This window comes from Phalacrocorax carbo, chromosome 2 (genome assembly GCF_963921805.1).
Source record: "Phalacrocorax carbo chromosome 2, bPhaCar2.1, whole genome shotgun sequence".
In the NCBI taxonomy this organism is placed as follows: Eukaryota; Metazoa; Chordata; class Aves; order Suliformes; family Phalacrocoracidae; genus Phalacrocorax; species Phalacrocorax carbo.
Window position 1 is genome coordinate 60,022,083 of NC_087514.1, and position 26,934 is coordinate 60,049,016.

At 35.7% G+C, this 26,934-nt stretch overlaps 1 protein-coding gene across 1 annotated transcript in view; it reads left to right on the forward strand.

The window, feature by feature from the left end:
- CDH7 (cadherin 7) overlaps nucleotides 1-26,715 on the forward strand; it is an 83,794-nt gene extending 57,079 nt beyond the window's left edge. Inside the window, exons 7-12 of the mRNA XM_064443080.1 lie at nucleotides 6,532-6,785; nucleotides 10,656-10,792; nucleotides 12,726-12,847; nucleotides 14,371-14,488; nucleotides 16,555-16,806; nucleotides 23,774-26,715. Coding sequence (XP_064299150.1) covers nucleotides 6,532-6,785; nucleotides 10,656-10,792; nucleotides 12,726-12,847; nucleotides 14,371-14,488; nucleotides 16,555-16,806; nucleotides 23,774-24,267 — 1,377 coding nt within the window. The 3' untranslated portion in view covers nucleotides 24,268-26,715. The remainder of the gene's footprint in view (nucleotides 1-6,531; nucleotides 6,786-10,655; nucleotides 10,793-12,725; nucleotides 12,848-14,370; nucleotides 14,489-16,554; nucleotides 16,807-23,773) is intronic.
- Nucleotides 26,716-26,934: the final 219 nt, after the last annotated feature.

A 26,934-nucleotide genomic window follows, 5' to 3' on the forward strand; every position in this document is an offset into this window, starting at 1 on the left:
AATAAATTAAGTAATAACAACAGGTTAAGTCTGGGTAGAACTGATTTTTTGTGAGATCAGTGAAGATAGAATTTAATCTTATGACAGGAACTAGCAAAATTAGTGTTGAACCATTTACTTGGGTATTGGCACTAAAAACTAAAGTCTACCTTCTTTTACAATACATTATCTGAATTTATTGACGGAATTCATATACAAAAAATTGATCCAGCATGTATCTAGGATGATATATAAAAGTGCATAAGTCATTTTTAAGATGCCATGCTCTGTTTCCAACCTGTAATAAGATATGAAAAATGCTAGAAGACAAACTTTATTTTCCAGAAGCTGGTATAAACAATAAGCGAATGGGACCTGTAAGTACAACTCAAAGTGATATTCTCAGCTTACAGGAAGGGTGCAAAAGCGGTGGGAGAACTAGTGGCGGTCTTTTCCTGTAACCTGCTATGTTCATATAATTTGTTGCCTAGTAGTTCCAAGTCACTGTGGAAACCCTCCCATTTTTGTCTTTTACCACTTTCTCACAAACGAAACAGAAGAAAGCTCCTCCTTTATTTTTATCGTGTACAGAGCAGTCTAAAGATGCCACCTACTCAAACTTCATGCTAGCGTTCTGATGTTGCAAATAATCGGAGAGTTTGGCTATCCTCCACCCTATAGGCACGCTCTCTCTAGTGAATTCCTAAGTAAAGCTAAATTAGATGTCTAAGTTACTTTTAAGCACGATTTAGGAAAACGTCCATCTTGGGTGACCTTTTCAGGAAAAAAAGGTCTTGCACAGTTTTTGGAAAGGAATTGGGCATTTATATTTCTTAGAAGTATTTGAAAATTTTATCCTGGTTCACACTATGACTCAGTTCTCCATCTGTGGAGTAGGATCAATTCCTTCCTGTGGTTTCATTTCTAATTTACATCCTGCTATCAATGCTCTGCTAGTAAGGACTCAGATCATTTGCATAGCTGTGTTTCACAGTGGTGAGGGTGTTTGGAAGAAAAGTGTAATTTTTCTGAATATATTGGAGTTTTTAAAAATGTGTTGGATTTGACTCTGCAGTAGCAACCTTAGAACTGAAGAAATACATATGGAAATTAATGATGCTTCAGTTATTTAACACAACAAATTCTGGAGTGCCCATGCATGTACAATTTCAAAGTGAATTCATGTTGACTGTTCACAGAATCCTGACTGTAATACACATGAACGGAATCTTGGCTTCGCTTTCTAAGCAAAAAACATATACAAGACCATATTGCCTGTAGTTTCCAAAGCACTATTCCTAAAAATAGTACACTGCAAAAGGCAGCATGTAAGTGCAGGTCTCACTTTATTCACAAAGTTGTAGCCTGTCGTTAGACTTCAGCAATAATAGCAGCTTAGTAGCAAAACACCTTAAGATAAAAACCTGATAGATGATCTGTATGCGCCTACACTTTCATCAGATACTTGGTGCTTAAAGTAGTAATGGTAATTTAATAACAAAAAAGGCTGCAAGGTATATTTTTATTATATGTATCACATGTGACTTTATGGAAGGTTATGAGATCTGATTCAAGCCATTTTGAAGTCTATGGAGAGATTTTAGTGGACTTAAGTGTAAAAAAATAAAAGCCTGAAGACTCTATAGAGAAAGGGTTGTCATGTCTTCCTGTAGCAAGTGGCAAGCGTTAAGATTTCCCATGGTACAGTTCTTGTTCACTTTGCCTTCATTTCTCCCCCGAATACACAGCCCTACCACCAATATCACCAACCAATTTGAAAGTTAGAGGGAAAAATGTGAAAATAGTGTTACGAAATACTTTCTCATAGAAATTGACTGCCAAGAGATTATTCTAAAACCTGAGTTGGTTCTAAGAGTAATACAGGCAATTATAAAAATGGGGGTTTATGCATAAGCTTTTGAGTGAAAAGCTGTCTTGCTATTACTGCTAACAGTTCACTTTTTTTTTCACGCAGAAAACTTTCTTTCAATTCTATATCAGAGTTTACAATGTAAGAACCCAAGGCTTCCAGGGTTCCTTTGAGAGATAATGTGCATTTGTTTGATGTACTGCAGTTTTCAATATAAAACCTCAACTGGGCTTAAAAATGTGATTTTCACCTCTGAAAAGTACATTATTACAAAGTTACCATACAATAAAAAATGAACTTTACAAAAATGGGCTTCCTGTGAATGATAACTTCATATCCAGCCTCTGTAATATAGATGACTTGTTTTGTAATTTCCTTCAGACAGGATAAAATTCTTAGCCCTTAAAAAAAAAAAAAAAAAAAGGAAAACAAGACAGACCCCACAAACCCCAAAATGAGAGAAAGATGAATGGATCCTGCACAGGATCTAATCAGATAACAGTAATGCACAGTTATTAATGAAGCTGTCAAGCTCTATTCACTGTACTGAAGGACTGTTGTCCATTTAACCTTCAACACTGATGTAGTGATTTGTAGTCTCTTGACTTGGTATGCTATTATTGGAATTTTGTGCTTTTGTTATAGCAGGAAATAATGAAGGCATGATCTGAAGACCAGTTAAATAATGCTCTCTGTATAACAGACATTGATGATGATTAGATAAGAAGAAAAAAAAAAGAGTTCACTTTTTCAGTCTTTCATTAGTGTCTGTAGTATGTAATACCTTCATTTTATTATTTACAAATTGTTGAAACATTTCCATCAGGTCAAGAACTCTTGCATACTAATCCTGTCTTAGGGTTGTTTTTTTTTTTATTTTCCCAGATTATATTCTGCCTCAAAACTTGGTACCTGTGTATTTACCATGGGATTTGAGGATGTGTATCTTACAGGAGCAGACTGAGGATGATGACTGTAGCTTTTATAGACATTGTCACACCCCACAGGAGACAGACTGTGCTAACAAAGAGCTAAAATAAAACAATATTACTGTCGCTGTATAACACAAAACCATTTGGTGTTGTAAAACCCCTTTGCCAATCCATAGTTCCCCTGTTCTAAACACCAGCTGTTCCCCACTGTATATGTACATACAATAGGTTTTTTACATATTTTCATTAACAAGGACCCTTATAGCCTTTGGAAACTATCAACAGCATTGGGTACTGGAAGATGTCTGAGGGAATCCTCAGGGCAGGATTCATATTGCTGAAAGCAGAAGTTTACTTCTTCCAGTTATTGAGGCTCCCTTACTAGTGACTGGTGAAAAACAGGCATTTGTAAGTAGACCAGCTGATTTCGTCCCTAGAAGAATTTTTCTACACTCACAGTGAACACTATACGGTGATTTTCTCAGATTTATGTGGCTAAGTTAAAGAAGGTAAAACCTGCTCTTAGTAAGCCACCCTTTTCAGAATATGCATCTACACTATTGTTAGTTTTGCATCCTTTTCTATGAGGAAATATGTCTGTAATGAAAGTGGTTTTTGTGTATTCGCTGCTAGTCTAACACTCCTGTAATCCAGTCAAAAAAAGAACAATCTTTTTCTATATTATAGGAATGAAATATGATGATTTAAAAGTGCATGTCAGCCCTTGTGATAAATGTTCACATGGAAACACAAGTTTTTATGTTTTCAAGTATTGGAGTTCTAATTTAGTCTTCTTTAATCAATATAGAAACATGGAAATATCTTAAAAATAATTTAAATATTTCTCCATTATTTTTCTTAGTCTATTCAAATTAGAATTTATATGATTTGTCCAATTACATATATTGTGCTCTATGCACTTTCTCTATTAAATCAGAATTTTCATAATCTTTTTTTCTTAGGATGACTCTGGTGATGATATTTGTATATCATAAGATGATATCTTGTCTGCACTCTCATGATAAATCTCCATGTGTTTGAATAAGTGTCGATGCAAAACCAATTATCCAGTTTCAACAGATATCACTGATGAATGAGAATGAATTAGCCTTCCCTTCTCCGCTATATATTTTTGTATATTCTGACTGAAAATATACAGCTCTCTAAAAGCTTCCTTTTTTTCCTTTTTAGTTCAACAAATCTCAGCTTTTTGTCTTTGACATTCTCAGGTTATCATTTCTTTAGTTAATATAATGTTTCTATTGGAAAATGAGAAGTCTTAAGATATTTGTGTGCTTGCCTGTCTCCTCCTTAACTTTGCTGCTCATCTGGTCATATCAGTTTTTTAATTGTTATCACCACACAGTATAGTTTCTGAGATATTTTTCATCATTGTAACACCACATTCCATTCGCATTATGGCTGTGAGGTTTGTTTCATACCACATACATTGTGCATTAAATATAAAACCAAAATTAAAATTAAAAATCATTCAACATGCTTTAGTAATAAATGCTGACCAGCTGTATCCAGTATAGTGACCAGTATCCAGACAAACTTTCTTTTATGGCATATCTATGTTTGGAGAGCTACAGATACCACAGCTCTGATTCAGTGCAAAAAGTAAGCAGTTGCATAACCTGAGTATATTGGGTTTGCATGGCAAGGTTTTGGTAGTGGGGGGGGCTACAGGGGTGGCTTCTGTGAGAAGCTGTTAGAAGCTTCCCCTATGTCCAATAGAGCCCATGCCGGCTTGCTCCAAGAGACCTGCCGCTGACCAAGGCTGAGCCCTTCAGCAATGGTGGTAGTGCCTCTGGGATAACAGATTTAAGAAAGGAGAAAAAAACCCAGCACAACTGCAGCTGGAGAGAAGAGTGATGATATGTACAAGAAACAACGCTGCAGACACCAAGGTCAGTGAAGAAGGAGGGGGAGGAGGTGCCCCAGGTGCCAGAACAGAGATTCCCCTGCAGCCTGTGGTGAAGACCCTGGTGAGGCAGGCTGTCCCCCTGCAGCCCACAGGGGTTAACAGTGGAGCAGATACCCACCTGCAGCCCGTGGAGGACCCCATGCCGGAGCAGGTGGATGTGGGCCCAAAGGAGGCTGAGACCCTGTGCGAAGCCCTCACTGGAGCAGGCTCCTGGCAGGACCTGTGGCCCCGTGCAGAGAGGAGCCCTCGCTGGAGCAGGGTTGCTGGCAGGACTTGTGACCCCGTGGGGGACCCACGCTGGAGCAGTCTGTTCCTGAAGGACTGCACCCTGTGGGAGGGACCCCCACTGGAGAGCAGTTTGTGAACTGCAGCCCATGGGAAGGACTTATATCGGAGAAGTTTGTGGAGGACTCTTCCCCAAGAGACAATGAGGATCACTTGTATCCTGTTTGGAGAAGCCTTTTGCTGCCACATAGAGTTTATAAAAGTTCAGTGCTTTTGAGTATGATGTGTTGCAATTCATTTTTCATTTTTAAATCTAGACTATTCACAGCTGTATTGTAATGTCAGCATAATCGCTGACTTTCAGATGCTCATCTGGGATTTACCCTACTGTAACTCAATGGAGAACTTAGACCCTTGCATTTGTAGGTCAACATGTGTGCTTCACCTCTGCTGCTCCTCTGAGTGAGTACAGGAATATTTTGCAGATGCTGTCGGATGATTTTGCAAGCACATTTCAGATCCCTATGATGTATTCAGAATCAGAACTGCAGAAAACTTTTTTTTAATCTATTTTATACACTTGGAATTATAGTTTGAAAATATAGTTGAGTAACAAGACTGCAGTTTTAAAAATGCTTGGGTCTTTTGTTGCTGTTCTTGATGATTAAACTTGGAATTGCAAAGGAACAGTTAGCTGGGCGTTTGGTGCAAGCTGACAAACTATGACTATAGGTATAGGGTAAATGGTGCTAATATTAACATGATGCTTTCTTTCAGTAATTGCCCATTAGGTAAGATGCTTTTTTGCCTCCAAAATAATTTTCTTTACAGGGCTATCTTCCAGATCACAGATATCCTGCTAGTTGTGGGGGGTAATTTTTAATTCTAATGTAGTATTTATTCCAAAATAAACTATACTTTCATCAAAGACAAAGCAGAATAAAGGTGGAAAAATTAATGTGCATTTTGTTTAATAAGCAAAACAAAACAAAACAATCCCCAGGCTGCATCTCAGTACAAAATGTTATCATATAAACAAAGCGGTTTAACCAGTTGCCACGATTTCTGTACAAATTTATACAGAGCTTGCAGTAATAATTCATTAGTCAGTCCCAACGTTCTGCAAAAGAATAAACAAGCCTCACAATTTTCTGAATGAAGTGTTTTCACCAGTGAATATTATATCACGTTCTTATGTCTGGGTAGTAGGGCACATTGTATTTGACATTACCTTAGATAAAATATGGTTAAGACAAAAACAAGTATTGATTCACAACCATGAAATAACAAGGGAGAATTTGATCTTCACAGAAGTCATGGAAAGTTTTGCCACTAACTCAGAGAAATCTTGTTTCATTCACAGGGTAGAACTACCTTTACCATTAAAGTCATTAAGGAATATTCGCTAGTGAGACACTGCAAGTACTCTTTGGAGTAAGCTAAAAAATGACCCATCAACTGTGCTTTACCAATCAAAAGTGCTAGTTGAATACAAATGACAAAGTTTATTTTGTACTTACTGATGGTTGTAAGTGAAAAAGTTTTGCAGCAACATCACTGCATAATAACATTTCCAAATAACTTTACCTGTATAGGAGCTGGATTTTGAAGCTAAGACAAGCTACACCCTGAGGATAGAAGCAGCCAATATGCATGTTGACCCTCGCTTCCTGAGCCTGGGACCCTTCAGTGACATGACAACAGTGAAGATAATTGTAGAAGATGTTGATGAGCCGCCTGTGTTTACTTCACGTTTATACTCCATGGTGGTGTCTGAAGCAGCAAAGGTTGGCACTATCATTGGAACTGTAGCAGCCCATGATCCAGATGCCTCAAATAGTCCTGTCAGGTAATTATAAGATGTCTTAATTGTTTATTTTAAATAAATATTGTATCAAAGTTGTTAATTTCTTGTTGGTTACACTGAAAGCGATTAGTTAGCTTTGTTCTCTTACAGAGGGAGATCAAGATGTTCTAAGAATTTACATATTTTGACTTTTATGCTCCTGAACTACAGAACCTTTGAGGAAATAATGTATTTAATTCTCTGTAAAACAAAGAGAAGAGAAGATATAATTTCAGGATTAAAAATAAAAAACTTTAACATATTACTCATATTTATATCTCTCTAAGTTTAGAAAGATTATTATCTATAACAAGTTATGTTCTCTTAAATCAACCAGGACCTACATATATATAATATACATATATGTGTGGGTCTATGCTTGTGTGTGCATAATGATTCATATTCTGCGTGCACTGTGCACAAGAGTGTAATAGCACATAGAGTTTTGCATGTTAAACTGGAGCTGAGGTCCCACAGGAAAGAAAACATTAGAAAAAACCTCTTTACATGAGAGGAATTGATAGACAAGACACATCCTGTCCTAGTCAGGATGGTTAAAGGCACTAATCTTTTGTCTTTTGTAAATTCTGCTGCAGCCAAATATCTTCCTTTCGAATGGGAAGAGGTATGAACAATAGGGGTGCATGAAAACTGTCAAGGGCCTTTTCCTTTGTCTTCAGTGTGTGAAGTACCTGCAAGTCTTACACAATCTAATGTCCAGGATCATAAAGAAACCATAAGAAAACAGAAAGTATCGATCTTATGTTTGCCTGTATCTAAGGTTAAAGCTCAAGGACAAAGACTCGCCACCTAAGTTAAACCAGTAATGAGTTACCTGTTACTTTTCTTATGCATAGTAATATTAATTGTCAAAGGAACATGCAAAGGATCTAGAGGGTAATACTTCTGACTCAGGAATTTTGTGAACTAAACACCTGCAGGAAGAGGAACGCATACACAATTAAAAATTACTACTAAGTTTCATTTGTTATTATTGTTCATTTAGGGCATACATAGAAAAGAACAGGTACAGAACTCGTTTGGATGTCACATCTTCTGGTGATGTTAAACTTTTACTTTCACGCACAGAAGATGAACTTGGGACTCTAGTGTAGCTCTGTAATCTCTAAAGCAGCAATCTTAAGTTGTAAAAAGTAAAGCATGTGTTTCACCACTCCTAGAGGTGATGTAAGTGTTCTCTTTCTCTCTTTCATTATATTTTTGCAACATACTCGAAATAGCTGACTCCTATAATGTATAAACAAGTCCCAGGTGGATGGTTGGCACGGATTTACTTGTGAAATTTATCTTTGCTGAGCTCTTTCTTTGCTGGGAAAGTGTTTTTTGGCACTGATGTTAGCACCTGGTGTATAGTATCTGGTTTAGCAGAGTCATGTAGAGTAGGGTTAAATCCAGTTTCATAAATGCAGTCCATGCTCAGAATACTTTTGCCTCCTATATAAACATAAGGATGAGTTTATCTGCCTTGATCTGGTTAATTTTTACAATTCCAGCATAAACTAGCCTCAGTAACACCTTTAACATTTCTTCTGCTTCAAAGTTGTTTGGAATTTGAGAGGGAGGAAAAAAAGAAACAGTGAGGGTTTATCTATATGCTTGTGAACCCATCATCTACATTGTCTGGGGTACTGACAGATCATATAATTTAAAGCTGTCCTGCATTTGCTATGATGTACATCATAGCCAGATTCACCTAAAATTGGAATGTGTTAAGGAGGATTAACGCATAATACTCTTCATGATCTATTTAAGAAGTTTAAATTATTAATCTATAAATAAGTATTCCAAATTCCAAACATTAGATTATATTGATATTTAAATTTAGATTTGTTACAGTTCAGAAAATGTTGAAATTACAAGATCAGACACAATTAAAACCTTGATAATACTGGGGGAGGCGTGGGGGCAGGTGGAAGTAATAAATATTTTTAAAATAAGAGGTTATCTCATATGGACCAGAGAACTATTGACGTTTGAGCTAGCTTAAATAAAGGATTTAAAACTCCTGCAGCTCAAAGGTTTTCAAGTATTAATGGCTCCAAGGAATTAAAGGATCAAAAGTATTTTAAAGTTGGTGGGTTTTTTGTTAGAATTTGAATATGGATACAACACTTATAAATAAGTTAAGGGAAACTGCTTGCCTCCTATGCATAAAAATTATTTTTATTCTTGTTTCATAAGGATCTGTTCTCTAATTTATATAACTTGGTTGCTCCCCCCCCCCCCTTTCCCCCCTTCCTTCCCTCCCTCCTTCCTTTTTATTGCTTTCTTTTTATTACTTCCTTGCTTTCTTTTCCTTTTTCTTTCTCACCTCTTTCCTTCTCCTCCTTCTCCTTCTTTCTCTTTCTGTCTTTCCTTCTTACTCTTTTTTTAAGAAAGGTCTTTGGCTCTTCAAATTGCAAAGTGATAGTGTTAACAAACTGGAAATCCAAGGGCTGGCAGGAGACTGAATCCCAGCTACGGGGCCTGCCGAGCCTGGCTACATAGCAGAGGTGACAGACATAGTCTCATGGAGAAGTTTGCCAGCCACAAAAGAGTTGAAGAGCACTGCTGACCAAATAAACAACAGTGCTGGCATGAAATAAAGTAAAAAATGAACTACAGTTAACATAAAATGGCAAAAAAAAAAGTGAAAGAGGGGGAGCCTTAATCCATTAAAACTGCCGTTACTGTTGTTACAACTGTTTTCTCTCTCTCACTGTGACATAATATGGTAAAACAATTCTAATTATGCAACAAGTCTCTGCTCTAAGATTTTGCAGCCAAGAGGGATAGATAAAAACACAATACAACAAAGTAGGAGTTGGTGTATTACAACACAGAATAAACAAATAGTGTCATAAGAACATTGTATCTGGGAAGTCCCATTTTTTAACTCTCTTCCATAATTCTTTCCTTCTACGTTGTTCGGAGGGTTTGGTTAATGTTATATCAATAATCTTCCATCAGTGTGACAGTAATTGTAATACTCACACTTGGTCTGATTCGGACATTTTAATTCATCCTGAGAATAGGGAAGTGCTCTGGAGTACATACTTGATCTAAATTAGAGTGCAAGAATCTGAACTTCTATTAAATCAAATGTCAACAATATTCCAGTTGTAAATCTAAATCTGCCTAATCAACTGTCCCTTTCTCTCGAAAAGGTTGCAAGCAAAACACCAACAGGCCTTTTGACCTTTTCCCTTATGCTATTTCCTGTTTGCTCAGGAGCTCATTTCCCCTTCCCAAAACAAATTTGGAGGTAAAAGATATGTTACGCCAAAGAGTTAAGGGCATGAGCCTTTGTTTGTCTAATGACAGTAAAAGCACTGGGAGCTGACAGTGATGACATGCAATCCCCTGACCTGCTCTGCATCATCTCACTTTTCTTCCCTGTCCCTGCAGCTCTGGGAGACTCAGGGGCTCTTCTGCTGGTGATAGAAAGCTCTGTGCTCAGACTGCCAGCCCCATGGGAGCAGCACCAGGCTGGCACAGCCATGTAGCAAACTTCCAAATCACCTTCTCCTTAGCTGCAGTTCAGGAGGATGTTATTCCATGAATAAATGAAAGTTTGCCTTACAGCAGAGAGGAAGAAAGAAAGGAGAGGGGAATCCCTATAACCTCACTGAAGAGGACACTGTGGGAATGGTGCCCACCCCTGTCAGCTCAGGTTGCTGTGTAACTCTTTTGCCTTTGCATGTGGCTTTTCTTCTCTCAACACCCCAGAGAAACTGGACAAAACAAAGCTCAAAATGGGGAAACAGTAGAAGCTCTTTCTTTAATAAGAAAGAGAAACTTTTGAAACAATGAAACATTTTTACAAGCTGTAATTGAACATAAATCAAAAGTTTTCTTTTACCCTTCACCTAGGTACTCTATAGATCGAAACACAGACCTGGAGAGATATTTCAATATTGATGCCAACAGTGGAGTCATTACAACTGCCAAATCTTTGGACAGGGAAACTAATGCTGTTCATAATATCACAGTTTTGGCTATGGAAAGTCGTAAGTAACAATTTAAAGATTTTATTGGCTGTTTATGTGTAAAGCTTCAGGCTTTGTTGTCATCAGCTGCATTGAGGTAAATTATGAGAGTTTCAAACCATGGCAGATAAAAATTCCTTCTTACTCAATGTAAAAGAAACCTATGTGATAAAAATTAAGAAATACAACAGATAAGTATTTGCTTATCCCTTTGCCTCACACCTTGTTTAGTCTTTTGACTCCTGAAAAGCAAGTGCAAAAGAAGATGAAATATGTAAAGTGAGCAGTCTCAGACCAAGAATCATTAGAGGAAAAGTGATATGAAGTATAGAAGAGAACAGTTTGCCCATCATAGTGATGGCAGTCACTTAGAGTTGATTGCTGTCAGTCAGTCACAACATCCTTAAAAGGTATGAAGGAAGGGGGATGTGAATACTCATGTGGTTTCACTTTCCTGATGCTAAGGTAAGACTGTAGAGGATATTTCACACTTGGTATCTTTTCTGGTGTAAGATGAAAAGTGTTGAAGAATCAAAGTTTTTGAGCACATACAAGAAATCTGTTAATGAAAGTTCAAACATAAACTTGTTCAGCTCTGAATGCATTCTGTGAAAAACGATATATTTTTGCCTCTATATTTGAAGATCTTATTTCTTCAAATTTCATCCTTATTACTACTCTGTTGGGCTATGATAATAAAAGAGTTATCAATACTCTGACCTGCTATTTTAAAAATCCTCACTTCTTGCTTTCATTGAGGTTAGTTTAATGTTTAACCTGAAAAATAACATTTATCATTTAATGTCTGTATGAATTTATTTTGTATTCTCAGGAGCAGAATTTTGGTCTAAGAGACCAGCATGGAAACCAAAAATTTACATGGGTAGTAACAAAACTGACAAGGTTGCCAAGGGGCATCCCTGACACAAGTGAAAGTCTAGGAGCACAAGTAATACCTTACAACACTTTAATATACGTTCATAGCTTGCTTGGTTTTCAAATAGCTTAGGTTTGCAAAGGAAAAAGTTGGTGCCAAAATTGCTTACTCCTCTGGTATTTCACATGTGGAATAACAAAACCAAAGCACTTCATGATCCACATTTAGATGCATTTCTGTGTTTCTGTAAGTATTTATAATATTTACTATAATGTGGTTGCAATATCTGATAAAGAGATACATAAGTATTTGAAGGCTTGTACGATTTTCCATTCTGCCCTGCTCTATTACTAATATCACCACTTGTGGTAAAAAAAATAAAATGCAATCTGTCTTTTCCCTGCTCCAAAGCAGAAATATGTTCTAGTAAAACAAGTATATCACACACTGATGTCATTTATGCTTAGTCCAAAAATATCTACTCTTTAAAATCAAATTATGACACTGGACCCTGTACAGACTCATATTTTAGCTAGAAGTGTGCATCAGTTTAAGAATGTGCTTCATATTTGAAGTATTCAACATGTTTATGACAGTGTTTAAATGCTTAGTTTTGTGTGCAGTTTAAATACTTTGGAGTTTTGCTTGGGAATACAGCTTCCTCTTTTTTTCTTTTTTTTTCATACATAGCTGATGGAATTCTGTTTTTAACTTCTTAAGAACTAGATCAATCTGAACTGCAACAGTGCTATTCTGGCTGGCCCTTGGTGATAGTTTTACATCTTCTTGCTCTTATCCTTCCATACAATGTAATTCAATGCTGTGATTAGTGACTTAGATTTTCAGTTTACACCCAAGAGAAAAATCTTAGTTTAACTAAAGTGGTTGGAAAAGATAAACACTGTTTCCACTAGGTCCAGAAGATCAAGCCAAGAGCTTTCTTTGTCTTTCTAGGAGGGACTGCAATTGATTTGATAAGTATATGCAAAAGAAGGATGGAAATGAAACATGTACTGACCCAAAGAATAACTTGCAAGGAGCTCTTCTTCATTCTTTTGTTGGCTTCTTTTCCTATAGAGAATCCAGCACAGATTGGGAGAGGCTATGTAGCCATCACTATCCTTGACATCAATGACAATGCCCCTGAGTTTGCCATGGAGTATGAGACAACTCTCTGTGAAAATGCTCAACCTGGCCAGGTATGCCTTGATAGGATTTTTTAATGTTTATTTTTATCAGATAGGCAGCCATTCCTTATGACAGCCTGCCATCTTTAAGAAAATAGAATCAGCTTATGGCAGTAAAAATTATGCTTTGATGTGCAGCACAAACAAATATTCCTCAAGCCCTAACATCTTTACCGTACCTCTGAAGAGAAAGACTCAGGTGTAAAAATTACATGTTGATGGTACTGTTAAAATCTCTGGCTTTCTTACTGATGTAATGGATACATTTTGCTAAACTCACCTAATTTTGAATAATATTAAGAACGGGTACCTCCTTCTAATTTTACTGGGAAGTGGGAAGTCTTAACATGGAGGTTATTCTGAGACTGTAGACCAACCATTCCTAAAATGATTACACACTTATTTCCATTAATAAGTATGGGCCATATGGCCACAATTTCACAAGGGAGATGTATTCCTACCAAATTCCCCAATGTTTTTAGCTCCCCAAATGTCTTCCAAGTAGCCCTATACTCAGATAAAAGTATCTGGTGTTGTTTATCCTTGGTGTCTACAGTATTTGGACTTTTCCTCTCTACTTTGTAAGGCTCCAGAAAATACATATATTTTCTCATTCTCTCTTCTCTCTCCCAGAAAACTAGTCAATGTTTCACCCACATAGATCCCACATATTCCCTGGGAGGCTTTGCGCTTTTGTGCCTTCTCCTAGAATATTGTCCTTCCTGTGGCAGATGTTGTTTATTGCACATTGCAGAATCACAGCATAATTTAAATCCTCAACAGAAAACACTGTGATTATTAGCTTGTGTTCATGAGAAACATAGAATATGCTTGCTCTTATTAGAGTACCTGTTTGTTTTCCCTGTGATCCAGTCAGAACTGTTAGCTCTGAGTATTCCTTTTTTATTATTATTATTTTTTATTATTTTTTATTATTTTTATAATAATATTATAATATTATTTATTACTATTTTAATTGTAAGCAATGGTGACACCTATTTCTAGAAGCAGATTTTGAATTTTAGAAAATAAAATTGGAAAAATAGTAATGATTTTTTAAAAACGCAGAAATTATTACTATACTATGACTTGGCTTTTTTTTAAAATGTATTTTAAAAAAAATCAAATTAATGAAATTGCCCAGAATCATAATATTCTCCTTGCAAAAGTTTACAATGCAACATTAATTGCAGCCACTGATAACTACATTAAGGACCATCCAGAAGATACACTTCTTCCACTGTGGCAGTCTATACTCCCTGCCATAGTGAATGACAGGACCTAACTTTCTCACAGGCCATACAGATTGCTGGTTTTGGCCAATAAAATTGGTACAGGGAAAGTAAAGGGTCAAGTCACGTTTTAGTTTTAATAGTGTTTGTATATGCTTAGGAGATTAGAAAAACAAAGTTTAATATGAGCAGGAGTCAAGAAAGAGTTGATACTTTGATAGGTAATGCAGGGGTTATGCAATGTACATGTATGTATGCTTCTTCCTATTCCAAACAATGAAACCCTGATATGTGTCAAAACAGGTCATCCAAAAAATCAGTGCAATTGATAAAGATGACCCACCAAACGGCCACCAGTTCTACTTCAGTTTAACAGCAGAGGCAGCAAATAACCACAATTTTACGCTGCAGGACAACAAAGGTAAGGACATTTATTTTTTTGGTAAATATTCACCACTATCACCTTTGCTTTTGAATATATCATGCTGATTATGACCTACATAAACTTCTGTTCTGGTGAGGACATAAATTAAAGTACAATCAGCCTGAAAAAAAATTATCTGTAGAATATTTGTCAAAGGAATTAAGCTGTTGTTTGAATTGTTTAAAGCCGTGAGCCAAACAGAGTAGCTTCAAAATCTTTCTCTTCTTTTTTTTTTTCCCCCAGAAGTCACTCTTCTCACATTTTTTCCGTGCATTTATAGGTTTTTTTCTAAATTAAATTTTACCTTGGGGCAGTGACTGAAAAATGTCCAGGAATTCATGTTTTATTAGTATAACTCAGGGCATAAAAATTGAGTATATGGTAAATTGAGAAGGTGTTTTGGTTTTGGTTGGTTTTGTTCTTGTTTTTGTTTTGTTTTGTTTTGAAAAACACACCTTTTCAGTAAGTATAACACCTAATGAAGAATGCTTTTGATAATGGAAGCTGTCTACACTATTTACACAGACTTCTTGTGACTATTTCCCCAAAGACTTATGCAAAGACTCCCACTGACATCACGTTTGTATTAGTTAAAATATCTGAGAACATGTTTCTAATTAGCGTTCTCATTAGTTGCACTGCATAGTACAGCAGCTGGGCATGTATCAGTCAGTTTAGCTATTAGCTGAAGCAAATATAACTAAATAGACACTATGTTACCCTTGCATTGCTCTTTTATAGATCAGTTCTAAACCCGAACTACAAAGTCAACCTTATTAAAAAAATAAGAAAAACAGACATATGGTGGACTAAAGGGAACTGTTTATGCAGGCAGACTTTGAACAACATTCACTAAGTATTACATGTGACCTAATAAAGTTCTCCCACACAGCTATTTATTGCCTTACCCTGCATGTAGTAACTGACATGCTTAGTTTTCTTCATATGAGCAGCTTGCAGTTTGAAACTAAAGACTGTAATAATAATACTGATCAAAACAATAAAAATGTATTAGAATAAGACTCTGTTCAGAAATCTGTCATTGTTACAAGTACTGTAAAGTATTTAATGAAAAGGCAGGCCCTCTTCCAGTGAACTTGTATTTTGGAAAAAGTAATAATAGACTTTTGCAATGCCACTACCATATCTCATATGATGCTATATGAAGAATTGCTTGCATATTTTGCCAGATAGGTCATAACAGATGACACAATAAGATAACTCTACAGGACTATCACTGTATCTGTCTATAAATAGATAAGTAGATAGATAGACAGGCAGACAGATTGGCCGACCGACCAACTTTTTCTATACATTCTAGGAGATGTAACTCCCTACCTCTTACCTCTCACCTCTCAGGAGCTGTCAACCTGTATTGAAAACTGTGAATTTTGCACTTATTTTCTGGAACACATGCACTTTTGAATCATCCAACTCAGAGCAGCTTCAAACCACACATTTCAGACTGATTGTATAAGTCATCTTGACTCTCGGATGAGACTGAAAACAAGTGCATGTCTTTGTTCCATGTGCAAATGCTTGTATTTGTGCACTGAATAGATTTTTTTTTTTTTTTGCATTCAAAAATTATTTCATTGGCTTCCAGAACTTATTCTCCTGTTAATATGTTCATCCCTTCCATTAATATGATAACTATGTCTATAAATAATTGAAATAGACCCTTGGAAATTAGACCTGAAACAGGTATATAGATACTTAATCTGATCACTGAAGGGTGAATTTTTTTCTTTTTTATAACGATCTCATCTTCAGCTAGCTATCAAGACTATGGAACTGTGAGCTTAAAAAAACCTAACTAGATGTCTGCAGTTTTGAAACAGTCTTTCCTGGAAAATAGAAATTTTTTTTTCCCCCATTTAGTTATAATTTCTCAGCTGATCCTATCTCTGCAGCTTCAAAAATATAAGACCACGAAAGATAAACTAGTTGAAATAATATGAATGTGGTTACAAAGTCTTTTAAGTGAAAGACTGTATTATGTATAGGCTTGTGTTTTAGAAATGTCATGTATTTTACATTTATCTTTTTATTCCTTTATCTAGATAACACTGCAACAGTATTAACAAGAAGAAATGGGTTCCGAAGACAGGAACAGTCTGTTTTCTACTTGCCAATATTCATTGTGGACAGTGGATCGCCTTCACTTAGTAGCACTAATACCCTCACCATCAGAGTCTGTGATTGTGATGCAGATGGTATTGCGCAGACGTGCAATGCAGAAGCATATATCCTGCCTGCAGGACTTAGCACTGGAGCCCTGATAGCAATATTGGCTTGTGTCTTGACCCTGCTAGGTATGTCTTCATCCTGTTACCCTTATTTTCCATCCAATGTATAGAAGCAAAAGATATATACATGTACACATATATATAAGCCTCAACCCCGCCTCCCCTGCCCCAATTTCTGTAACTAGGATCACCTAACATTCCAGACAGAATGGCATTTTGTTTCTATGTCAAGCTGCCTCCAGAGGTATATATGAAATAACAGTAAAGGAAAAAAGGCCGCTTGCATCAAATGTAACATTTAAGAGGTTGATAATGCAGTTTATGGAACTATTTCGTTTAGCATACTCACTGTATAACCAGTATCAGTGTGTGTCCCTTTTTCAGAGGTATAGCTATTTTTAAACTTTTATCAATTTGCATAGAACAAAAGGCATTCAGAAAGTACATCGGATATAATTTACTGATGGGAATCATATTTAATTGAACATCTACAGAATGATCTTTTGTTACTTCTGCAACTGGTTGCACAGTTGGTTTTTATATCATGCAGCGAAATTGCAACTAGATAAAAGGCAGCGGAAAAGAGTGGAACGGTGTCAATGTCCTAGTTTGGTTAGCATTTATCTTTTCATGCCTAGTCCTTAAACAAAATGACTATGTGGTAGTGGTAAAGGCCCAAATCGAGGAGTAAAGATGAAAGATCAGCCAGGATGCAGGATGATCAAAAGTGCAGTTTTGCTTAATGTCAGAAAGACCATATATTAGGAAGGGTACCAATTCAGCACACAGGAATTTTCTTGAGCGTTGTTATCAATGGAGAGATTTTTCTATTCCCTGGCTGTATATATCAGTCTAAGGGAAAAGGCAAGACCATAGTGTCCTCACTGGTTTAACCCCAGTGGTGCTTTATCTGTCACTGTATCAAAGTAATTTGAATAGGTTAAATCAAGAGGCTTTTGTCCACACTTCTGTTGATGACAGTATTTCAACAATATATAGATTTCTCTTCTTATTAACATTGATTCACCTCACTGTAAACCATTACAATCTTTGGTCCAATGTACTTAAGGAAAGTTCTGTAACAATAGCAATTCACTTCATCCCAAAATGCTGTTATATATAAAAAAGGGGTTTCTGAAGATTACACAAGAAACTACTGCAGAAACAATGCAGGCTGGCCTGGGCATAAGATTTTCTTAAATAGGAGCCATATGTATCAAAGAAGAGCATTGGGTGGAGACACAGCATGCTACCAGGCAGTAACTTACTTATTCTACTCATTACACCAGGGTTCAAATACAACCAATAAATCAAGAAACCTGAGTTTTCATTCCGGTCATTTTTAGACTGTGCCAAACAAGTGTTTGGTAAAGAATTGAGGATAAGCTTTCTGAACACAGTGTTTGAAAAATGGGCTGTACGCTGAAGAGGAAGCTGATGTATGACCACCTTACCATTGATTTTATTTGTCAAGTTATTGGACTTTCAAATACAGCTGTCTGAATGCATCACTACTGTTTATCCAAATAGACATTTGTATGTGCTGTCATCACTTCCAATCTAAACTGTTCCTTTTGGGTACATTTCAAAGCTGCAGGCATAGTTTAGGCTGCATTTGTATGCTAACCCTGGCTTTGAGTCCTGCCTTTTGGTACGGTATCCTGCTGCTGTTTTGTTCCCAGGCAGGTGCCAGTCTTCACCAGGAAGAGTTGCCTAAGCATCACTGCTGCCCAGTGGAGCCCCAGTCAAGTGTTGCTGCTTGTCTGGTCCCAGAGCCTTTCTTCTTCTCTCATTTGTTCCTAGAAAATGTTTTTCAGGGATCAGCTGAACAGTGGTACTGCCAGGAATTTACTTTCTGCTTTTTCCCTTTTTCTTGTCACATTCATTCCTGAGAAAAAATCCTGAAGATCCACTAGCAAGGCATAAAAAATGGACTTCAGCTGTTAGCAAGTGGTTCCAGGGCTGGGACCAAGGGATACACTTTTTTTGTGTAAGGTTTTATCAGTGAAAATTTGAGACAGGCTACTGGATCAAAATTTTTTTCTAACCCAAGATTTACAGGCAGTGCAAAGCCAGTCACATTCATCAATGTTGTCTCAATGTGAGTGCCAGTTGTAAAGCGGAGGAGGCATGAGATTTGCATAAATGTCATGGATACATGTATTCTGGCACTAATATCCTGAATTCTCAACAAGGTCTTATCTTCCTGAAGTTAGTATGATGTCCTTTCATATTTGTTCTTGCCCCATACTTCCCTTTGTCTAATAAAAACTGTCTTGACCAAGGCTCAGATTGTCTCAGTGGGATTTCTTAGTGTTATTTTTTTACTTAAGCAATGAATCCATTTTAGATAAGCACAACATTTTCACTGTTGTTAAGAAGGAAGAATGTTACTAAATCATAGCAGTTCACTAGGATTGCATATAACATAGTGTAGACTGTTCTCAAGCTAAAACAATTTTTAAAAGTTAAAAGCATTTTACCAAAGCCTTTTTGCCTCCTCATATCGACTGATGGAGAGTAAATTCTAAATTTCATTCCACAAGAAAGTTCCAGTACTTTCTTAATTACTCAAAACAGCTTTATAATTACTCACTCTGCAGCGAGGCTATGTTTTAAAGAAAAAACCTTAAAAAAAGAGAACTGCTTGCAATTTATTCTATAAAAAGCATATGAAAAGCTAGTTTGTATTCATTTTAAACTGTACATAATTTTTAGAGAAGTAAGTAGGATTTTCTTAACTCCTCTGAAAATTATATGGTAATTTAATTCAAGGTAATTTGTTTTTTCAGTTAGCATCTGCCAGACACAATAACTGCTTTTGTAACAAGTGTTTAGCATAAAACGTGTACATAAAATCACACAAAAAATGAATGTTCACCTGTAGATAACCCAATCATATTTGAAAGGTTAAAGATTTTCTTTGTATTGAAACAGTTGAGAGCTAGATTGACATAATGATTTTCATTATTTTTATCTTCCATACATCTGAATATAACTTATTAATACTACCTATTTTCTTAGAAACACTGAAGAAAGCCTCCTATTAGTGTGGTACTAGAATTTACGAGTTAATAGTACATTGATTAACTTCAAAATACAGATTTAAGTCATTATTTTTTCAGCTGAAAGATGAGAAATTTGTTACTGTCACAGTACATAAAAGAACTCAATTAAACGTGCACATATAACTGTGTAATTTGTAAAAAAGAAGAAACAGTCCTAGTCATAAGGTTCTTATTCTCTAAATAGGTAAAATGTGTACAGAATGTGGCTGTGTAGTATGTGTGGGTTTTGATCTTGCAGATTTAAAAGTGATAAATATATAACTTTTAATTTGTGGGTATCCTAATTAAGTAATTTAAAAGGTGGTTGAATATGCAGTGCAGAAGTAGTTTTCTGAAAGTTATAGAGCCTATTAGGGTCACTTAGTGTGGGCATTTAAAGGTCACAGTCACTTTGCAAATATCAATCCAAACTGATTAAACAACAACTATATATGAAGCCAGTTAACCAGGATTTTAATGCAGGTTTCCTCAGACTTGGCCTCTGCAATCCCCAAATCTCATCTGACTGTACTGGCAACTGCAAGGTACAACTAAATAGGTTATTAGTGTGCTGCTTAGCTGGCTGAGGATCTCCAGTCTTCAGCTTTATGAATCATGACACACCTAAGGCATAAACCAATGTGCAGATTTGCTTGCAGCTGATGCAGCTTATTGCTATAGTAAATGCTAGGCTTAGGGGTGTAGCATATACAAGGCATGATAATGCTTGTGATTTAGCTCTGTCCCTTACTGTATAGCTCTGCATGTAGTCTTCTCCCTCAGGTTGTCTCAGGGTTTTTATGGCTTCCTTGCAATTATGTTGCAGTTGCCTTGAGTACAAAAGGAAAGATTAATACTAAAATAGCAAAATATGCTTAGGTGACCTCAACCTGACATTTTACCAGATCACACCAAAATGGAAATTTCATAATAATTCCAGAGAGCGCATTGCAAACTGGCAAAGCAAAAATGCTCTCTTGTATTCAAAGGTGTTTGTTTAAAGACTGATTTGGTGAACTGAAACTACTGAGTTTGTCATTACGTCTATACTAACCCATGGATAAAACTATGTATTATCACAACTAATATAAATACAAATTATATTTTCTCTTGCCTATTGAACCTCTTAAACAAAATCAACATTTCTAACAATTCAGGTAAATCAGAACAAAAAGGTTAGTTTAGATCTGTCTTTATTAGTTCTGGTTATTTAGCCTCTATAGTTAGTTACTTCTAATAATGATTGGTTTATTTATTTGTTAAATCGCATATGAAATCAGTATTGCCATTTCTTCTCTTTAGCATGAGTTCAGTGTACCAGTACAGAGCCAAAATAGTGGCCTTAATGTGGAATATGTATGTCCTTAAAGACTTTCCATTATATTATTTCTTCTCTACAAAGCATAAAATTAGGTCTTCTAGATGTTCAACCAGTCACTAATTACTGACTTAATCTCTGCTTTTGTGATAAATGTAGTAAAAAAAAACCCACCATGACTTAATGAGAAATAGATAAGCTTTAAGACCATTTGCACTTGATTTAGATATCAGTGAAATTTGGTTTGGGCTTGCATTCATCTCTGCAGTTCCTGCAATGCAGCTAAAGCTTTGTTCATTTAGAGGTTAAACTTGATTGTTCATAGCTGTTTGAAAGGCTAGAAAATAATGTCATAAAGCCATCTAAATGCTAAAATATTTAACCTTTACAAAGATTCCATATTTTTCTTGGCTTCAAGCAAGTGTGAGATGTACAAGGAATATTATATAAAACATTCATTGTATCTTGATTTTTATTGTACCTTTAGGCAGACCTGCCTACTAAGTTTCATATTTTTCACTTATTAGAAGGTATTGAACTTCAAAATGAAGTATGTTAAGAGGGTCAGTGGTGTGAAAATGTATTTACACTTGAGTAACGGAAATTATTAGCTGCTTACTTATATGGCAACAAAAATTGTGGCAGTAAATGTTAAAAATAATAATTAAAAAGTTATGTCAATAGCAATCTTGGCTTAAATGTATATTTTTACTGTCAGCAAGCTAATTTGTCTTTCACTTTAAAATACTTTTTATAATAAGAAAAATCATTAAAAGTGGAGTGCAGTTGTCTCTATGATGACAATTTTATGTTCTCTGCTGTATAATTTACAGCTCAATTTGTATTACACAAATATCAGAATATTTTGAAATTTCACAAAAGCCGCTTTAAAGGTCAAAATCTTATATTGTCAAACTGCTTATGTAAATATCGTTCAAAGCAAGATGCCTCAAACTAGTGGCTTCTGAATTCAATACATAAAGCATGAATCAGGGAGATGCCAGGGGCAAGAAAGTGAGAGTGTGATGCTGATGCTGCAGTAATATAGAGTCACAAGGCATCCGTTAGTTGTTAGATCATTAGATGTGTGCCTGGTAGCCACTAAAAAAAGGGGGAAAAATATTGTCTAATATATTTATCAAAAAGTTTAGAAAAAGTTGAACTTGTTCCAGTTTTGGTTTTAGACATACATGGCTCCAGAGGAAAATAAAAAGAATTGCAGAAACCCCACCTTTAAAGTAATCTTATGCTTTAGCCAATTCCAAATGGTACCATACCGTCTGTAAACATATGGTACAGCTTTCTTCATGTACAGTCTCTGAATGACTGGTTTATTCTAACCAAGTGGTCCCAATATTAAATCATGCCTCACAATGACTAGATTGATATTAATTTTTAAAATTACTCCATGAAAAAAAAGGCTTTCAGGAATGGCAGTCCTACATCATACAATTTATGGAGGTCACTTTCGAGACTACCTAGGTAGCTCAAGTTTAATTTTAGTTTTATCAACTTTTGCTTTTCCTGATGTTTATACAGCATTTAGTTAGCATATCAAAGTACTATAAGTAAAGATTGTAAACCTTAGGCATATGAATGCATATAATCACATATTCTTAAGATTAAAAATAAACATAAGATCAGAAGAGATTAATTGAATGTGGAATGACACTTACTTTTCAATGAACTGTTATTTTTACAGTCATAGGGTTGCTTGCTATTTTCTAGGAGTAGCATTAACTCGGCAAATGTTATCCAGATGCTACAATTTAGTATTAATCATTTTCTAGGAGGATGATTCACACTCCATCATGTTCCACAGATGGATGCAATATTCATATTACTGGTTCCATATTTTGTGTGTCAGCAATGATGTTTCTCTACCAAAACTGTATTTGAACAAGAGAAGCTTTGAGTTAGTTTCTCCCATTGCTTTTGGCTGTCACTGAAGTTTAGTATTAGCTTTCAAGCAAAAAGAAACTTTAAGGATTAAAATTTTTAAAAATTACATTCCTAGCACTGGCTGATCCAAGAACTCCAGCCCTACCAGTTTTCATTAGATGTAATTAATAAATCTCAAGTACAGTACTTTGCACTTTATAGGAAAGTGAGGTCTTATATAGAGATACTTTTAATCCATGAACTAAGACAATCTTATTTTACATATTGCTTAACAATTCAGTGTTCTCCAATATATGATTTTTTAATATTTTTTTTCAGCAGAGATTGGCCATATACTTTAATTCAGTCACTTCCCAAACCACGGTTGTTAAATTGTATTCAGTTACTTTATGAATGTGTTTTTATCACTTGGGCAATTAATAGTTCAGGAAAAGGTCTTTTTTTTTATTATTATTATTTCATGGCTGTGGGATTGTAATAGTCAGACTGTACCAGTCCTAAAATTTATGGTTAGCGGACAGCATAGGATATAGAATTAGAGATGAATACATTAATCCAGAATGGTTTTGGAAATAGATTATTTAACATCTAAAAAGCTCATGGTTTAAGAGCTATTTCAGAACCTGATAGGTTTCAGATCTAACTGCATAAATTGCCTGCTCTTTCCTTGGGTCTTTGCCATATAAATTAATGAGTACTTCCACCACTAGGAAAAAATATGAGGAAACTTTACCATTGCTAAAACTCCAGTCTTTCTGTGTTCCAGTTCTTGTCTTGCTGATTGTCACCATGAGGCGACGGAAAAAAGAGCCCCTCATCTTTGATGAAGAGAGAGATATCAGAGAGAACATTGTCAGGTATGACGATGAGGGTGGTGGAGAAGAAGACACTGAGGCTTTTGACATGGCTGCCTTGAGAAACCTCAATATTATCCGAGACACAAAGACCAGAAGGGATGTGACACCTGAGATTCAGTTCTTGAGCAGACCAACTTTTAAAAGCATCCCAGATAATGTCATTTTTAGGGAATTTATCTGGGAAAGACTAAAAGAGGCTGATGTGGACCCCTGCGCGCCGCCCTATGACTCCCTGCAGACATATGCGTTTGAGGGGAACGGCTCAGTGGCAGAGTCGCTCAGTTCTTTAGATTCGATCAGCTCAAACTCTGACCAGAACTACGATTACCTCAGTGACTGGGGCCCTCGTTTTAAAAGGCTTGCAGATATGTATGGGACTGGTCCAGACTGCTTATACTCATAGCCTTGGAACCTTTCTCTGAAAATGCACTGAAGAATACTAAAACAGAAAACTCAACCTTACAGACTGAAGAAAGTTGTAAATATTTCTCCATTTTTAACCTTTTAGGTTTTTTTGCCTTGGTGGAACATATCTTCATTAGACTTGTCCTAGGGGCTGCACTGATCACACAGAATATGAGCATTTGGTGGCATTTTTGATAAAATGAAATGCTCAGCCACGTTCAAATAGATAGCAACTCTCAGATACCTGCAGAGCCAGCTCACTTTCAGGAGTATGTTATGCACTGTGACCTCAATGAGCCAATGATGATGTAGATGCCTTCACAGTATTGCTATATCTAGAACACAGAGTCTCTGGTATGAGATAAGTGTAAGAAGAAACAAATTTACAAATATAAAATATCATTCAATACAGCATTACCATATATAATATTTACAGATGGAAGTTTTTTTTTTAACAGATCTTCTTTATAGTGTTGTATGCAGCTTGCTAGGCTTAAAGCAGAAGGACAGACATGAAAACAAACAAAAGCCCAGCAGATAATTTTTTGCTTCTCCCTGTTTGTTCTCAGAGCTATTTAAGTAGAAGTCTCCATATTTTTCTGTGCAATTTTATGAAAAAGATACTGTTTCTACTAAAAAATTCCATAATGTTTGTCATCAACTTACTGGAGTAGTTTACAAACCACATAAAATCAGACATATGGAGGGGTATTCTTATGGTTGAAAAGTCTTGTGATGCCCGTGTAGGTATAGAAAAGATGTTGCTATCTATTTGCTATTTTTTATTATCTCTTCTGATTTGTACAGGAGAATTGATCCTTTTTTATTATTATTTGACATAACATGTTATATTTATTTTGGAGCTCCAATCTCCACTAAATTCAGGTCCATTTACTGCCTCATGGTATTAGACTTGTCAGAACATGCTGATTTTTCTCCAGTCTCAAATAAATGTAGGAAATGAAGCATGGAAATGGAGAAATGACAGTAAAGCAATCTCACCCGCCATTCATCTCTCAGAAAGGAGAGCAGCTACAAGGACAAGCAGTTGTTCTTCTGAGCCATTAGTAAGTCTGAGACATTTAAATAAAATATTTGTACATTGAATTTTTGGAAAGAAGACTACAGAGGTAGCTGGAAGTGTCTTTAATGCAAGATTTAATTTTCAAGGTTATATGCTTCAAAGACTGTAAACACCTCGTTTTTCTCATTCCCCTTCTCTTTTGCTGCTGATGAGTCACAGTAAAAGACTCTTTTCAATTTCTTTCTTATGTTAAGCAATGTAATGCTATTAACTCCAGAAATCATGTTTAGATCCTGCTGCACATAAGTATTTTTCCCCAAAGGTGTTAACTCACTACACATAATTTTTATGCTGGTTCAGGAGTGCCAAAACAGAAGGACAACTGCTGTTGGTTAAAATACTGTATGATTTTGAAGTAGGATTTCTTAGAATAAGACAACTTTTTTATGATTCTGACAATATTTATACTTCATCTTTCATGATTATTACTAGATAATAAGGCATATATTCAAGTAAAATAGTGTTTTTAAGTATTATTTCAGACTGTTTTGTTTTAGATAATCTGTAGATGAGTTCCTAAGTTAGATTCTGCTCCTGCAAACTTTCTTGCTTGTACCTCACTTGAAATGACTTGACTTGCCTGAAGTTACTGAGAGGCATACAGAATTGTTTGCAGGACTATGTTTGTGACTAGAAGGTACTCCATGGAGGACGATGCTCACTCTAAAAGTACTTCTTTCTGAAAGAAGGATCCTTGTACTAAAATCCTAATGTATGACTGACACCAGGCTGGGAGATGGGAATTATCATTAAGGCTTTGTAATTTTTTGCAACCCAGCATTATCAATTAACTATGTGAAAGTGGCCTTCAGCTCCATCAGAGAAAACAAAATAATTTTGATCATCTGAAACATATTTAATTTGAGTTACATTTCGGTAGACAATCATTGTTTCATAATTCAGTAGATTTGCTTCTAGTTGTATTAAATATATATATATAGGTGTGTATATATATATATTACAGATTTTGTAATGGAACTGAAAGATCTCACCCATGACTTTTAGTCATACATGTACAATTTTCAATAAAAAAATTAAAAAAAAAAGAAAACGAACCATGTGTATGCAGTTTAATGAGAGCGAGATGTGTTGCAGGAGTTAAGCAGGTATTAAATCAGGAAGGTGTTGAGAGAACAGCTCTTTATTAATCGCCTTGTTTGTGGGAAGATAATTCATACATCTGGATTAAGATGTCAAAAGTGCTGATTGTAGCACATAACACTCAAAGGAGATTTAAATGTGATTTAGAGTAAACAATACAATTCCCTTGTTTTTCCACCTTCTATACCTGTAAAAAAACCAAAAAGCTTTCCTGTTATGAAACTATGTTAGGTTTTTTTGGTTGGGTTTTTTTTTTGTGTGTGTGTGTTTTCCATGGAAAAAAATATGTTTTACTCTAATGCCATAAATCTCTTGCATATATATGTTTTCTGTTTCACAGTTCTAAAATAATTGAGTAAATTTATTGTTACATTAGATATTCTTACCTATTAATTATATTATTGCAGTAAGAAAGAAAGGTGGAAATCCCTTAGTTTTAATGACAGATGTTACTATAGTGTGTATATATATATGGTCTGC